The sequence below is a fragment of the Petaurus breviceps genome, unplaced genomic scaffold (genome assembly GCF_028583685.1).
Source record: "Petaurus breviceps papuanus isolate PSGF00001 unplaced genomic scaffold, PetGlider_PUasm1.0 108, whole genome shotgun sequence".
NCBI lineage: Eukaryota > Metazoa > Chordata > Mammalia > Diprotodontia > Petauridae > Petaurus > Petaurus breviceps.
The window spans coordinates 1,701,344-1,716,140 of NW_027185593.1; the positions used below are offsets into that span (position 1 = coordinate 1,701,344).

The following is a 14,797-nucleotide window of genomic DNA, read 5'->3' on the forward strand; positions in this document are numbered from 1 at the left end:
TGCAGCTCCAGTGCCCCCGATTCCCCTCTCCTCTTTCCCCACCCAGACCCCAGACCCAACCCAGAATCCTATCCATAGCGCAGTCTACACATTCGGCTCCACTGACCTCTGCCCCCCTAAGGCATCCCCCCCCCCCAAAACCCCCCCCCAGCCCCCCCACTTTCCCACTGCTCCCCCCCTGTCCCCAGCCTTTAAGGAACCCCCTACCTCGACCCCAGCCTTCGCCCAGTACTCTCCCCTCAGCCCAAGCCCCCCATTCTTGCACCCTTGACCTATCAGACCTAACACCCTTTGCCCTCTCCCTTCTCTGTGCTCCAGGGAGGGCTTACTCCGTCTCCTACATTCTTCTCCTTCCTCCCTCCCTTCCCCAGCCTCTCTCCCCCCTCCTCGGGCCCGTGCCCCGCCCCCGCTCCGGCCATGCCCTGGGCATCCAGCGGGCCCACTCTGTCCGTCTTGGTGCTCCTGGGAATCCTGGCTGCCGTCATGTCTCTCCTCTCGTCCCAACTCCTCTTCCAGCTCCAGGCGGGCCGCGCCGAGCTGTGGGGCCGGTCCCTGGGCATGGAGGGGGCGGCAGAAGGGGCCGCTGGGGTCCTGCTGCCCTTGGCGTCGGCGCTGAGTGCCCTCTGCTTGGTGCTTAACCTCTGTGCGCTCTTCTTCTGCCTCCTGCTGTGCCATCTCAGCGCCGAGCTGGCACGGACCAGCCCAGACAGGTAGGGACCCAGGTGTCCTCCACCGACCAGGCTTGGAGGGTCCTGGCTGGCTCCTCCTGCATTCCCAAGACCAGAGCATGGTCAGAAGATGGAATAGCAGAACAGGAATGGACCTTATTAGAACAGAGAATGTCAGAGCTGGGAGGACCCTTAGAACATGGAATGTCAGAGCTGAGTGGGTCCATAGAACTCAGGATGTCAGAGTTTGGAGGGCTCTTAGGACGCAGAAGGTCAGTTAGGAGGAATGTTAGGACTGATTTGGGATCTTATCAGTTAATTAGTCCAACCCTATAATTTTCTAGAAAATAAAAGTAAAGTACAAGGGGTTTAAGTGATTTGCCCAAAATCATACAAGTAGGTAACAGGGTCAGGGCTTGGACTTCAGCCTTGGACTCAATCTAGGACTCTTTGCCCTGCCCCTCACTAACCTCTCAAAGGCCAATGAGCTTCCACAGCTTGAACCACAGGATGTGCAGTTTAATGGAAAGAGTGCTGACTCTGGGGTCAGAAGACCTGCTTCAGACCTCATCCCTGATTGGCCTGTCTGGGTGACTGGCCTGTCTCTGTGACTTTGGGTAAGTCACATAGCTTCTCTTTTAGGGCTTCAGTTTTCCCCTATGTAAAATAAGGGGTGGGAAGGGTCAGACTCTAAATCTTTGGTCCTCAGGAGAAGAGAAGCACCTCAGCATAATAATATTTCTTCCCGATTATCTAACCCAAGTCAGTCTTCATCTAAATCTTTACTCACCAGAAAGCCCAGGTATGAGGTTTTGAAGGAGGAAGAGGAGGATGAGGAGGTTGGTGGGAGGGAACAAAAATAAAGTCAGGAACTTTTGATTTAGGGCAATAGACTTTCAAACTTTCCAGTCTCTGGATCCCATTATACTCTCAAAAATTATTAAATATCTCCCAAAAAGCTTTTTATGTTGCATCTATTGCTATTTACAATATAAAAATTAAAACAGATTGATTTTAAACTATTTACTTATTACTTCATTTAAAATAATAATCCCATTATATGTGAACATAAAATTTTATGATGAATAACTATATTTTCCAAAGCAAAAAATAATTAGAAGAGTGGCATTGTTTTACATATTTTCTCAAATCTCTTTAATGTCTGACTTAATTGAAGTCATCTGGATTCTTTTATCTGTTTCCATATTCAATTCATTGTGATGTGTTGTTTTGGTTGAAGTTTATGAAGAAAACCTGGCCTCACATTGATATGTAGTTGGAAAAAGGAGTACTTTAATAGGTAAATAGTGTCTTAGTATTATTATGAAAATAGTTTTAACCTGAGGATTTCTAAAGGTGTCTTAGGGATTCCCATAGGTCCCTGGACCACACTTTGAGAGCTGATGATCTACAACGATCCCCTCATTTTGCTGATGGGGAAAATAAAGCCCCACAGAGGATTTAGTGACAGGTTTGAGATGCTAGGATCAAAGATCCAGAGCTGGAAAGAGATCTCAGAGTCCATCTGGCCCAGTCCCTCTCATTTTTACAGATCAGGGAGATTAAGTGATTTATTCAAGGTAACACAGGTAGGAAGCATTAGAAGTTGAATATGAACCCGGATCCTCTGCCTTGAACCATTGCTGTTTTACTGTGGCACATTGCCTCAGAACAGGTTGTAAAATTGTAGAGCTAGGGATTAATAGAATCACAGGGTCCAAAAGGGAGAGATGACAATGTCGTTGTCCTCTGGCCTGGCCAGACCTCATCTATGTCTGGTGCTGGGCACCAAGTTGCAGGAAAGATTCACAAGTTGGAGTGTGTCCATAGCGGGGTGTCTGACCGCTATGGGGAGAGGACTGGAAATTATGCCATTGCTTGATGGAACTAAGGATATTTAGGGGAGGATGTGAATGTGGGAGAAGGAAGAGCTATTTGGAAGACAAGGAAGACTTGTCCTTCTTGTAGTTGCAGAATCACAGAATATTAGAGGTTGAAGGTACCTCAAGGAATCATCTAGTCCAAGCCCTGCCCTAGAATCAAATACTAAAAGGCTGGTTAGTGAATGTATAGAAAAAGAGATAGTTGGGTATGGAGTCAGATCTTGGAGACCTGACCAAACAGTCCTGAAACAGTCAGGAGGATTTACTGCAAGAAGGGAAGGAGGCATGTCAAAACTCCAGCCTCAGACACCGAGCGACCCTGGACAAGTCACTTGACCCTGTTTGCCTCAGTTTCCTCACCCATAAAATGAGCTGGAGAAGGAAATGGCAAACCATTCCAGTATCTCTTCTAAGAAAACTCCAAATGGGGTCACAAAGAGTTGGATATGACTGAAAACTAAACAACAAGAAAAGGAAGCAGTCATCATAGAGAGCCTACATAACAGGGTTATTAGACTTGGAAAAGGCTCCAGATATTTTATTGATACAGATGTTGTTGTTCAGCCATTTTCAGTTATGTCCTACCCTCTGTGACCCCATGTGGGGCTTCTTGGCAAAGATACTGGAGTGGTTTGCCATTTCCTTCTTCAGATACTCTAGACAGAGTTTGCTTTAATTTCAGGAAAGCATTTGACCGTTACTAGGGCTATCCTTGTGGACAAGATGGAGTGATGTTGGCTAAATGGAACAAGTGAATTAAATAAACCTTGAAGCACTACATACATGCTAGCTATTATTATTGTCATTATTAGGTTAAAAGAGAGTTAAGTGTATTTGGAGCTGACTAAATGACTAGACCCCGACGTGATCATTAATGAGTTCATGGCAGCTTGGAAGGAGGTCTCCAGTGGAATGCCTCAGGGATTTCTCATTGGCCTTGTGATGCTGACCATTTTTACCAGTGACGTGGATGAAATCAAAGATGGGAGGAATAGTTAATGTGTTGTATCAAGTCAGGATCCGGAAGGATCTTGACATTTTAGACTATTGGTCCAAATTTAATGAGAGAAAATTTTGATCTTAAAGTCTTAAGTTTGTGTTTAAAAAATCACCTTCATTGCAAATATGAGATAGGGGCAATGTGACTAGGCAGCAAGTCATCAGAAAAAGATCTGGGGTTTTTAATGGACTGCAAGCTCAGGGAGTCAATGGCACCTTGTTCCGACCAGTTTCTGGAATGCTGTGTTCCATACTTTGTACCATATTTTAGGAAGGACATTGATAAAGTGGAGTTCTAGAGTAAGGTGACTAAGATAGTGAAAGGCCAGCCGAATATTCCATAAGACGGTTGGGCAAAGGATCTAGAGAAAAGACTGATTAGTTCTCTTCAAGTTTTTGAAGACAGATTGGTCTTGTTCTGCTTTGTGCCAGAGCGCAAAGGACCAAAAAGTGGACATTAAATGGAGAATTTAGGTTCAATATAAGGAAATATTTCCCAGTAATTCAAGTTACCCAAAAAGGGAATGGATTCTAATGGGTACCCCCTTCTTAGAGGTCTTCAAGTGAAGGAGAGATGAACACTTGTTGGGCAGACTGTGCAGAGAAGATTCTTGCTCAGTTATAGGTCTACTAGGTGACCCTTGAAGGTTTTTTCAAGTCTAGGATTTTATGATTTTACAGAGAGGGAAACTGAGGCACAATGAGGGGAAGTGACTTGTAGAAGGTCACACAGTTTGTAGGAAGTGGCAGTGCCTGGACTCTCTGGCTCATCTGGCTTTAATTCCAGTATGCCCCCCACCCCACTATGTTGGCTTCCCCTGAGGGTACAACAGCCATGGATGGGAGCTGTAGAAAGAAGAGTTCCATGATTGCTGCTCCCTAAAAACTGAATGTGTTGCCCCTTAAGGTAGTAAGTTCTCATCACTGGGAGTATTCAAGCTGATGCTGGTGGTCATTTGAGGTGGATCGAATAAAGGGCACCCCTGTCCAGATAAAGGGCGGACTACATGCCACCTGAAGTTCATCGCAGCTCTGAGATTCTGTGTGTCCTCATTCTTCCCCTGGGATCTTGGGTCAGTCAGTCAGTCAGGAAGCAATTTATTAAGCACCTACTATGTACCAGGCCCTGTGCTAAAACACTAGAAATACAAAGAAAGGCAAAAATGGGGTCCCTGTCAAAGGAGAGCGACAAACCCAGACATGTCACATACATGAAATCTAAGCAGGAAAAACAGGAGGTAGCCTCTGTAGGAAGACACTTTGGACAAGTCATCTCAACAGTTTGAGTCAATTCGACAAATATTAATTAAGGAGATAGTGGACAGAGATCTGGCCTTGGAACCAGGAAGGCCTGGAATTCAGTCTTGACTCTGACACATACTTGCAGTGTTTCCTCAGGCACGTCATTTAACCCTTAGAACTCTAGGAAATTCCCTAAGACGGGGGTGGGGAACCTGTGGCCTTCTAGGTCCTTGGGTCCAGCCTTTTGACTGAGTCCAAGTTTTCCAGAACAAATCCTTTTGTTTATCCTACGTACTTTGGTAGGAGGGAGTTTTCTCCTATACTAATGAAATTGCATGTTCACAAAGCACTGGGTTCCTTGATTGTCTGGGCCTCAGTTTCCACATCTGTAAAATGAGACTGCCTCTAAGATCTCTTGAGTTCTGACAGTTCACATTCTTTGTTCTAAGGGCTCACATCATCCTGTGATCTGTGATATGTATCACTGTTCCTTCTTGTTCCTCCTTGTCCATGGAGATCAGCTCAGAAAGAAAAGTGAAAGGAAGGAGAGGGGAGACAACAGAAGGAAACCAAAACTCCAGGACTCTCCTCCTTCCTCTCTGGAATCAGTCCTATTCAATCCAGCTGCCATCTCTCTAATACCCTCATGGTGTAGCAGATAGAGTAGTAGGTTTGGAAGGCTTCGGTTCAAATCCCTAAACCTAGGGCAAGCTTTGGAAGGAGAGTGCTTTGGGACTCAAAAACGGACAGAATGTCTGAGTGGGAAGGGATGATAAAAGGTGCCTAGTTGAAATGGGGGGAACAGGAATCCCCTCTTTAACTTGCTGACAAGTGGTGGCCCTGCCTCTGCTTGAAGGCTTCCAGGGACGACCAGGGCATGTTCTCCCTGCCCCCAAAGGAGGCAGCCCTTCCACTGCATTGTCAGAGGATCCATCCAGTCTAGATTTGCTCCTTCATTCCTCCGTCCCCCCCAATCTGGGGCCAAGTTGAGCAATTTGTTGTAAACACCCTGCAGGAGCTTGAAGACAGAGATTTTACTTCCTCCTTAGGGATCCATTACTGGATGTGACGGAGACCTTCAGCTTTCAGGAAGGGTGGGGGTGGGAGGCCTGGGAAGGTGGACGTACCAAGGCTTCATATTTCTGTGGGTCACCTTGTGGATGAAGCTAATGGCCTGGTGAAATCATTAACCCCAGGCTGGGAAGCCACTGAAAGCAAGGGCAGAGGTGGCGCTGCCATCAGGGCCATGTGGGAGGTTCATGGCAGAGGGGCCAGGCTTCAGCCTGCTTGGCTCAGTGTGAAGTAGGAGCCACACCTGGCAATATAGACAGGATCCCAAAGTCAGGTGACTGATAAAGAAAGCTGGGGGTGCATTATAGCTTTAGAACTGAATAGGATATTAGAGACTCTTTCAGGGGTGGGGAACCTGCAGTCTTGGGGCCGTATGTGGCCCTCTAAGTCCTCAAGTGTGGTTGCTGAGTTTCTAGTTCAATCTCCATCATTTTTTCTAAAAAAATTTAAAAAATTTTCCCCACTTAATAAATCTCCATCATTTTTTCTAAAAAAATTTTAATTAAATTAAAAATTTTTCCCCACTTAATAAAATTCATTTTTCTCACTTCCCCCCCTCAGTTGAAAGGAAGAAGAAATCCCTTGTAATGTAAATATATATTATTAAGCAAAACAAATTTCTGCATTGGCCATATCCAAAAAATATAGATCTCCTCCTGTGCCCTGAGTCTCTTGCTTCTCTGTTAGGAGGGGAGTAGCATGTTTTCTCATCTACCCTTTGGAGCTATGGTTGGTCATTAAATTACTCAGAGCCTGTCATTTTATATATGAGGAAACTTGAAACAACCCAGTGCAATAGGTGCTATTATTATCCCCATTTTACAGATAAGGAAACTGAGGCTGAGAGAAGTTAGGTGACTTACCCAGGGTCACAAAGGTCATTAGGGTCAAGCCTTCCTGGCACCAAATCTAATTATCTGCTGCACCATGAGGGGTTAGAGACTTGGCAGATGGATTAAGCAGGATTGATTCCAGGATGGGGCAAGTATGACCTTCTTATAAAAATAACTCAGAATAATCATAAAGAGGATCAAGGTGGTGGTGGTATAGTGGATTGGGAGCTGGCTTCAGAATAAGGAAAATGGGTTCAGTTCTTGTCTCAGAAATACTGACTGTGTGACCCTGGGCAAGTCACTTAACTCCCCATGTCCCCAGGCAACTCTCTAATTCATAAGTGGTAGAGTAGATGCTATTGACATTGTGGGAGTGAGTCTCCTTATTGGGAGTTACCTCTAACAGGTATGCCCCCCAAATACTAGTATTTAAAGTTTACATTCTATGTTCTAAGGTCCCTCCCAACTCTGACATTCTGTGTTCAAAGGTCCCTCTCAGCTCTGACATTCTGTGTTCAAAGGTCCCTCCCAGCTCTGACATTCTATGTTCTAAGGTACCTCTCAATTTCTATATTGTCCCTCTCAATTCTGATATTCTGTGTTCTAAGGTCCCTCTCAACTCTGATGTGTTCTGTCCAACAGTTCTAACATTTCATGTTCTAAGGCTCCTCTCAGCTCTGATCTTCTGTGTTCTGTAAATTCTGGCTTTTCACCTGGTGGGACCTGTCTGTCCAGTTAGTAACATGCTAATCTCCCAGGATAAGACTCCTTTTATTTCTCTGGGGCTGCAGTTGGACTGTCACCTTGAGGGAGGAATAGTCCATTGGTGGCCAAATCAGGACTAGAGTTTAGGGGTGTCTGAGCCCAGCCAAGCCAATCTGGTCTAAGCCAGCTCTGGGAGGCCCTCTGTGTCATCAGCCTCAGCTCTACCAGCGGCCCCCCGGGGTAGAGGGGGGAGGGGAAACATGCCTTAAAAAAAAGTCTGGAAAAGGGTTAATGGGGCCTGGAGTGCTCTGGACCCTGCTCTGTCCCTCTCAGGGAGTATCCCCCTGTCCCTCCCCTCCCTCGTCTGGCCTGCTAGGGACAGAAAGTGGCTTTGTCTCCATCAGAAGGTGTCTTTGTCCCCATCTAGCCTGTGGCACTGGATTACTCATTTGGGCCTTCCACAGCCTGAGTCTTTGTCCCTGCTGACACAGAGAGATGCCTTCCTTTCTCTGCCCTCATGTGTGATGACGCTTCTCTCCTCCTCTACAGTCAGCATAGCGCCAGGAAGGAACTCTGGACCTTCGGTGTAAGGGCTCCTTACTCTCCCGTTGCCCCTTCTAGGATCTTCCTTTACCTCCATCACTCGGTAATGTCTCTTACTCAGTCGCTATCGACCACCCAGTCAGACAGAGTTCTGGTAGCTGCTGTCTGCTCACTCCCAGGGCACTCCCCTTCTTTCCTCAGTGAGCCTGGTTCTGGGTCTTTTCTCCTCTCCTCCTGCCCTCACACTAGGGGGCTTCCACATGCATGCTGGTCCTCCTCAAACACTCTAGCCTCCTAGTTCCTCACCTCACTCATTTCCCATAACCTCAGCTACACCCAGAGGCGGCCGCACCCTTGATCTCGCCATCACACACAGAAGCACCACTTCTATCTTTGTGGTTTCTGAAATGCCCTTATCCTATCACCTGTTGGTCTGTTGTCTGTTGGGATTCCACGGCTCCCTCTGCCTTACAACCTTTGTCTTTATCCTCACTAAAGCCCTCATCCCCTTAGTTCTTTCCCAGGAGATCGCCTTTGCAAAAGCTTCCCTCTTCTTTCTGTCCTGTCTGGACCTGGTCCACTCTACATTGTTCTCTACTCTTGTCCTGCCAAGTCCCAGCCTTGGATTATTTTCACCATTACCTGTCTTCACTCCTACTTACATATTATTGAATGAAGGTGGAGAAAATCACAGAAACATGCTAATTGGGTCCATTATAAATTTGTATTATATAATCTCAACTGGGTCCGTCCTTCCACAAGGCCATCCTTTTACATCTCTCTAATTGGCTTACCATCCTATCATCACAGCGGCTCTTCCAAATCTTCTAAACCTCCTTAATCTTCTGTGGTTCCCCTTCATTCCACCTCAGCTAAGGACCTTATTTCATGTCATTGAAAATATTGAGGTCATTCATTGAAAGCTACCCTTCTACCCCTCCTTAACGCACACCACTCAGATACCTTCCCTCACCATCTCCTCCTTTGTCCCCTACCTCACGTGATAAAAATGCCCCTTCTTGCCAAGGCCACCCCCTCTACCTGCACAAATGATACCAGTCCATCCTTCCCCTCAGGCAGATCGTGCCCTCTGTCATCCCCACTTCTGCCTACCTGCTGTCTCTTCCTCTATACTGGCAGCTTCCCCGTTCTCTGTAAACATGCCCACCTTCTTCCAAAAACTCATTTTCTCCATCTAACCTTGCTAACTCCCATGTTATCATCTCACAAATCCACTTCCTCACCCCTAACCTCTGCTGATCTCCATCTTGCATCTCCCATTGCTCCTTCTCTCCTCTGACACCGCCCCCCAGTCTGGTCCGGGGTTTCACCATCTCATGCCCATTGAAATAGGCTGCTGGTTGGTCTGCCTGACTCAGGACTCTCAGAGCTCTGTAGAAGTGTCTTCTTCTAAACACTGGTCTGACTATATCACCCCCACTCTACAGTGAACTGCAGTGGGTCCCTGTTGCCTCCAGAATCAAATAGAAACCCCTTTGTTTGGCATCCAAAGTCCTTCACAACCCAGCCTCCCTGTCCCCTTTATAGTCTTCTCACACCTCCAACTCTGCCCCCTCCAAGTATCGTTATGCCTTCCACATCTCGACTTTCCCCATCCAGGGTCAGAATAAGAAATGGGAATTTGGGGGAGTTTGCCTCAGATGACACAAAAAAGCAAAAAACTCAGAAATGCATAAAATATGTGTATAGCATTGTATAATATCAATCTATTTTATCTTTTAATGCCATAATAATTCAGACAAAGCATTTTACTCAGATTTTCCAGATTTCAGGGCACCACGTCCCTAATCCTGATGGTAATATAGAAGGGATAACTGTATTCTGAGATCCAAGAAGACTGACCTCCTTGTTTCACCAACAAGACCCATCATCTGCCAACTCCGGGCATTTTCTCCTGCTGTCCCCCCTCCTGGGGATGCTCTTTCTCCTCAGCTCTGCTTACTGACCTCCCCGGCTTCCTTCAAGTTCCAACTAAATCCCACTTTCCACAGGAATCCTTTCCCAACCCCCCTTGATGCAAGCACCTTCCCTCTGTCGATTTCCTATTGATCCTGTTTCTACACTGTCATCTCTCCCATTAGATTGTAAGCTCTTTGAGGGCAGGGACTGTCTTTTGCCTCTTTTGGAATATTCCCAGCCCTTAGCACGTGCCTTAGGACCTTAATAGATGTTTATTGACTGACTGAACTAGATTCTGGGTCCTGCTCTAGCCCTGACTGTATGACCTTGGGCAAGTCCCACCTCCTATCTGAGCTTCTGTTTCTTTTTCTGCCTCTTTTTTTTTTTTTTTTGGACTGGATCTATGATTTCATTGATAGCTGAAATTCCCCTTGAGGAAACTCTCTCCACCAATGTTGATAGCACATGCTCGGCAATAGTTTTATAGAGTTGCCTGGGTCACTGAAGGGCCAAGTGACTCACTCAAAGTCACATAGCCAGTGTGAGTCAAGGCCAGGGCTTGAACCCTGGTCTCTTTGACTCTGAGTTTAGAACTCTAGGAGGGCTGAATTTTATGTAAAGAACATGAGTTTGAATCTTGCCTCAGACACTTACTGTGTGACTCTGTACAAGTCACTCAACTACTCTAGTCTCAGTTTCCTTATCTGTCAAATGGGGATAATGATTGCAGCGTCTTCACAGGGTTGCTGTTAGTATCAGATGAATTGACAGACGGGGCTTTTCCAGCCTTAAAGCAAGTATAAGTGTTGTTTAGTCGCTTTCGGTTGTGTCTGACTCTCTGTGACCTCATTCGGGGTTTTCTTGACAGAGATACTCCCATTTCCTTCTCCAGTTCATTTTATAGATGAGGAAACAAAGGCAAACAGGGTAAAGTGACTTGCTGTAGCAGCAAGCACCCCAAGCGTCCTCAGGGTTTGCAGCTACCACAGGTTCTTGGATCTGCTTTGATAAAGGAAAGCAACTCAAAATGGGTTAACAAGCTTACTTTAATCAGTCAGACATATATCGTTTACCTTGTTCAGGGGAAAAAGGTCAGCACCCCGAACTTCAAAGTATACAGGCAGAATTATCAAGACAGAAACAGATCAAGTAGACAGATTTCCAAACTGTCCAACCATTACATCCATACCCAGTCAACATCTGGGTTTCCACATCTGGGTTTTTCAAAGCCGGGGGACTCTCAACAACGGCTTCCCAGAATTCAGATCAAATCACAGAACACTTCTCAAAGTGAGTCCCAAAACAAAGCTACACATCAGGGCTTATATAGCCTTCTCCTGGCTCAGAGAATGTAACAACCTTATTGACTCACTGGCCAATCAAGAAGTATCTACTGAAAAACAAGCCTCCCTCCCCAGGCTTCAGGTGCATTTTAGCCTAGGGGCAGGGAAGATCTTCCAAATTTGCATTCCCGTTACACTTGCCCAGGGTCACACAGCTAGTGAGTGTTTGAGGGTGGATTTGAACTCAGGTCCTCCTGACTCCAGACCTGGCATTCTATCCACTAGCTGGCACTGTATAAATAGCTAACATTTATAAATAGCCTACTATGTGCAGCCCCTGTGCTAAGCACTTTACAAATATCATCTCATTTTATCCTTATAGCAGCCCTGGGAAGCAAGTGACGTTATAATCTTCATTTTATAGGGAAGGAAACTGAGGCAAAGGGAGTTGTGACTTGACCAGGGTCATCATCTGAATCCAGATTTGAACTCAGACCCAATGCCCTTTCCTCTGTACCACCACCACCATCATCACCATCATCCCGTATATACAGTAGGCTGTGGTTGCTTCTCCTGGGCCTCAGTTTCTTTACCTTGTAGAATGGGAGCTGGACTACATGCTGTCATAGATCTCTCTCTCTGTCACAGCTTTACTATTCTATGGAGAGAGCTAGTGTCCAGAATGAGGGATATGATGAAGTAGGAGATTCAAGTTGCAAAGAGGTAAATCAAGGCTTGAGGCCTCTGAGAACTTCCTGACAGTTATCATAGATCTGCAACTGGATGAGACCTCAGAGACCCTCATATTACAAAGGAGGAAACTGAGTCCCGGGGCCTGAAAGTGACTTGCCCAGGGTCACACAGTGAGTACAATATTATAGCAAACACTCATAGAGAACGTTACACGTACTGTCTCACTTGATATGCACAACCCTGGGAGGAAGGTGCTATTTTTATGTCCATTGTACAGACAAGGAAACTGAGAATCAGAGAAATTAAGGGACTTGCCCAGGGTATGAGGCAGGATTTGAATTCAAGTCTTCTTGACTCCAAGCCCAACACTATCTACTGCCCCACCTAGTTGCCCGTTGGGTGAGTGAGCTTCAGAGGTGGGATGCCAAGCTAGGTCTGCTCCGAGAGTCAGTATGCTTCCCACTGTTACCAAGCTGCTTCCTCCCTTGTTTGAGATGTCCAAAATCGGGGGCTTCCTCTTCCCTGGAGGTCTTTCAGCAGAGGCTGGCTGACCACTGGTCAGCTCTGCCCTAGTGGGGATTCCTTTCATGCGTGGGTCACAGGAGATGGCCTCTGAGGTACTTTCCAGCTCTAAATTCTGCACCTGACACTTCTCAGTATGTGTTCTATCCAGTTCTGGCTGCTACAGTCTAGGAAGGACATTGGCAGCCTGGCATGATAGCCACCTTATTTGAAAAATGACTATGCCATGTTCTGCTCGACCCCCGAGGGCAAAACTAGGGTTGGGGGAGAGGTTAATGGTTTTTGTTTGTTTTGTTTTTTGGAGGGGGGAAGGCAAGGCAATTGGGGTTAAGTGACTTGCCCAAGGTCATACAGGGAAAGGCTGATGTCACAGGGTTAGAAGATCCTAGGTCTGGAGATGGAGGAGACTCGAGAGCCCCAGTCCAAGCCTGTCATTTTACAAATAAGGAAGCAGACTGAGGCAGGTTAAGTTATTTGCCCAAGGTCCCATCAGAAGAGAGTTTTGAACCCAGAGCACATGGAAAACTTCCTAACAACAACAGCTAGCTAATGTAGAGTTAGATAGACTCCCTTAAGTGGTAGCAAGTTCTCTGTTACCGAAGAGCCTTGATCAGGCCTTTGGACTTCAGCCCTCTCCATCTTGCCCTCCTTATTCAAAGGCAACTGCCTTCCTTATTCAAAAACCTCTTTCTTTGCAGGGCTGACTGGTTCCTGTTGGACAGCCGCTGTCTCCGGCATGTCTCCATTGGCTTCTTCTGCTGCGGGGTCTCGGTGTACTTAGCAGGTAGGGGCCCATCTCTTTCCCCAACAACCTATGGATGGGCACAGACTAGAAGCTATCCATTTGATCCAATATTTAGTGGTGAGTGACCCACTCCCCCTCCTTCTACCTACCCTCCATTCTCCTCCCCATGGCAAGTTATCTAAACCCTGCACTGCTCTATAAGGTAGAGGAAGAAGGCCCAGGCTGGGAGGCAAGACATCCAGGGTCTGCTCCTGTGTGTACGGCTAATAGGCTGTGTGACCCTCGGACACATCTATCTATTATCTGTCCCTTCTGTCTCACCATGGGGCTGCCCTGGCTGGTCAAAGGCCCCACATTCTATAACCACTAACAATTAGGGAATGCTTAAAGGTTTATGATGGGCTTTCCCTGCAGCAACCTGGTTAGATAACTAGTACAAATTCCATTTTATAGATGAAGAAACGGAAGCCAAGGGATTGAATGACACAGCTAGGCAAGGCCACCTGGTATTTGAACCTGTACTCTTGTCTCCAAGTCTATTGCTGTTTCCTATATACACTGTAACAATGACTTTTTATGGCTTCTCCCACGCTCTGACATTCTGTGTCCTAAGGGCCTTCCTAGTTCTGACATTCTGTATTCCAAGGACCCTCCCAGCTCTGACATTCTGTGTTCTAAGGGCCCTCCCAGCTCTGACATTCTGTGTTCTCAGGGTCCTCCCTAGCTCTGACATTCTGTGTTCTAAGGGCCCTCCCAGATCTGACATTCTGTGTTCTCAGGGTCCTCCCAGCTCTGACATTCTGTGTTCTCAGGGTCCTCCCAGCCCTGACATTTTCTCTTCTAAGGGCTCTCCTAGCTCTGACATTCTGGATTCTAAAGGCCTTCCCAGCTCTGACATTCTGTGTTCTAAGGGGAAGGAAGCATTTCCTAGATGCCTACCAAGGTCCAGGCCCTATGCTAAGTGCTGAGGATCCAAAGACAGACAGACAGCCCCTGCCCTCCAGGATCTCTAGTCTGATGGGGAAGACAGTGCACAGGCAGCTGTACACAGAGGAAATGTATGGGGTAGACTGGAAGCAGTCCCCGAGGAGAGATGTCTTCTACAAGGCTTCTTGTAGAAGGGGAGATAAAGCGTCTCCTGCAAGGACCAGCCAGGGGGCCAGGGTCACTGAGTCAGGATATGGGGGAGGGTGATCCTGCTGCAAAAGTGGGAGAAGACTGGAAAGTCATGGGGGGGGGGAGGGGGACAGTTTAAGAAGAATTTCCAATGCTGAAGGATTTCATAGTTGATCTTGGAGGTAATAGGGATCACTAGAATTTATGGAATAGAGAGAGGAGTAACAGGGTCAGATCTGCACTTGAGGATAATTAATTTGGCAGTTTTGTGGAGGCTGGTCAGGAATAGAGAGAGACTTGAGGAGGGCAAATTACCTGCAGCACATTCTAGAGACTGGGGCAAGGGGGTGGGGTGGTGGAAGGTGATGAGAGCCTTGGCAGTGTCAGAGCAGAGAAAGGGGCAGACTGGGGAGATGTCACAGAGATGAAATAGACAGACCTTGGCAACATCTTAGATCTGGGGGTGAGAGATGGTGAGAAGGCCAGGCTGATACCAAGGTTTCACACCTAGGGGACTGGGAGGATAGGGCCTACAACAGAAATAGGATGGTTAGCAAGAAGGGGAGGCTTGGGG

General features: G+C 46.8%; 1 protein-coding gene across 1 annotated transcript in view; it reads left to right on the forward strand.

The window, feature by feature from the left end:
• Window positions 1-195: 195 nt before the first annotated feature.
• Window positions 196-14,797, forward strand: part of TMEM221 (transmembrane protein 221) — a 22,423-nt gene continuing 7,821 nt past the window's right edge. The window contains exons 1-2 of the mRNA XM_069070035.1: window positions 196-710; window positions 13,061-13,146. Coding sequence (XP_068926136.1) covers window positions 418-710; window positions 13,061-13,146 — 379 coding nt within the window. The 5' untranslated portion in view covers window positions 196-417. The remainder of the gene's footprint in view (window positions 711-13,060; window positions 13,147-14,797) is intronic.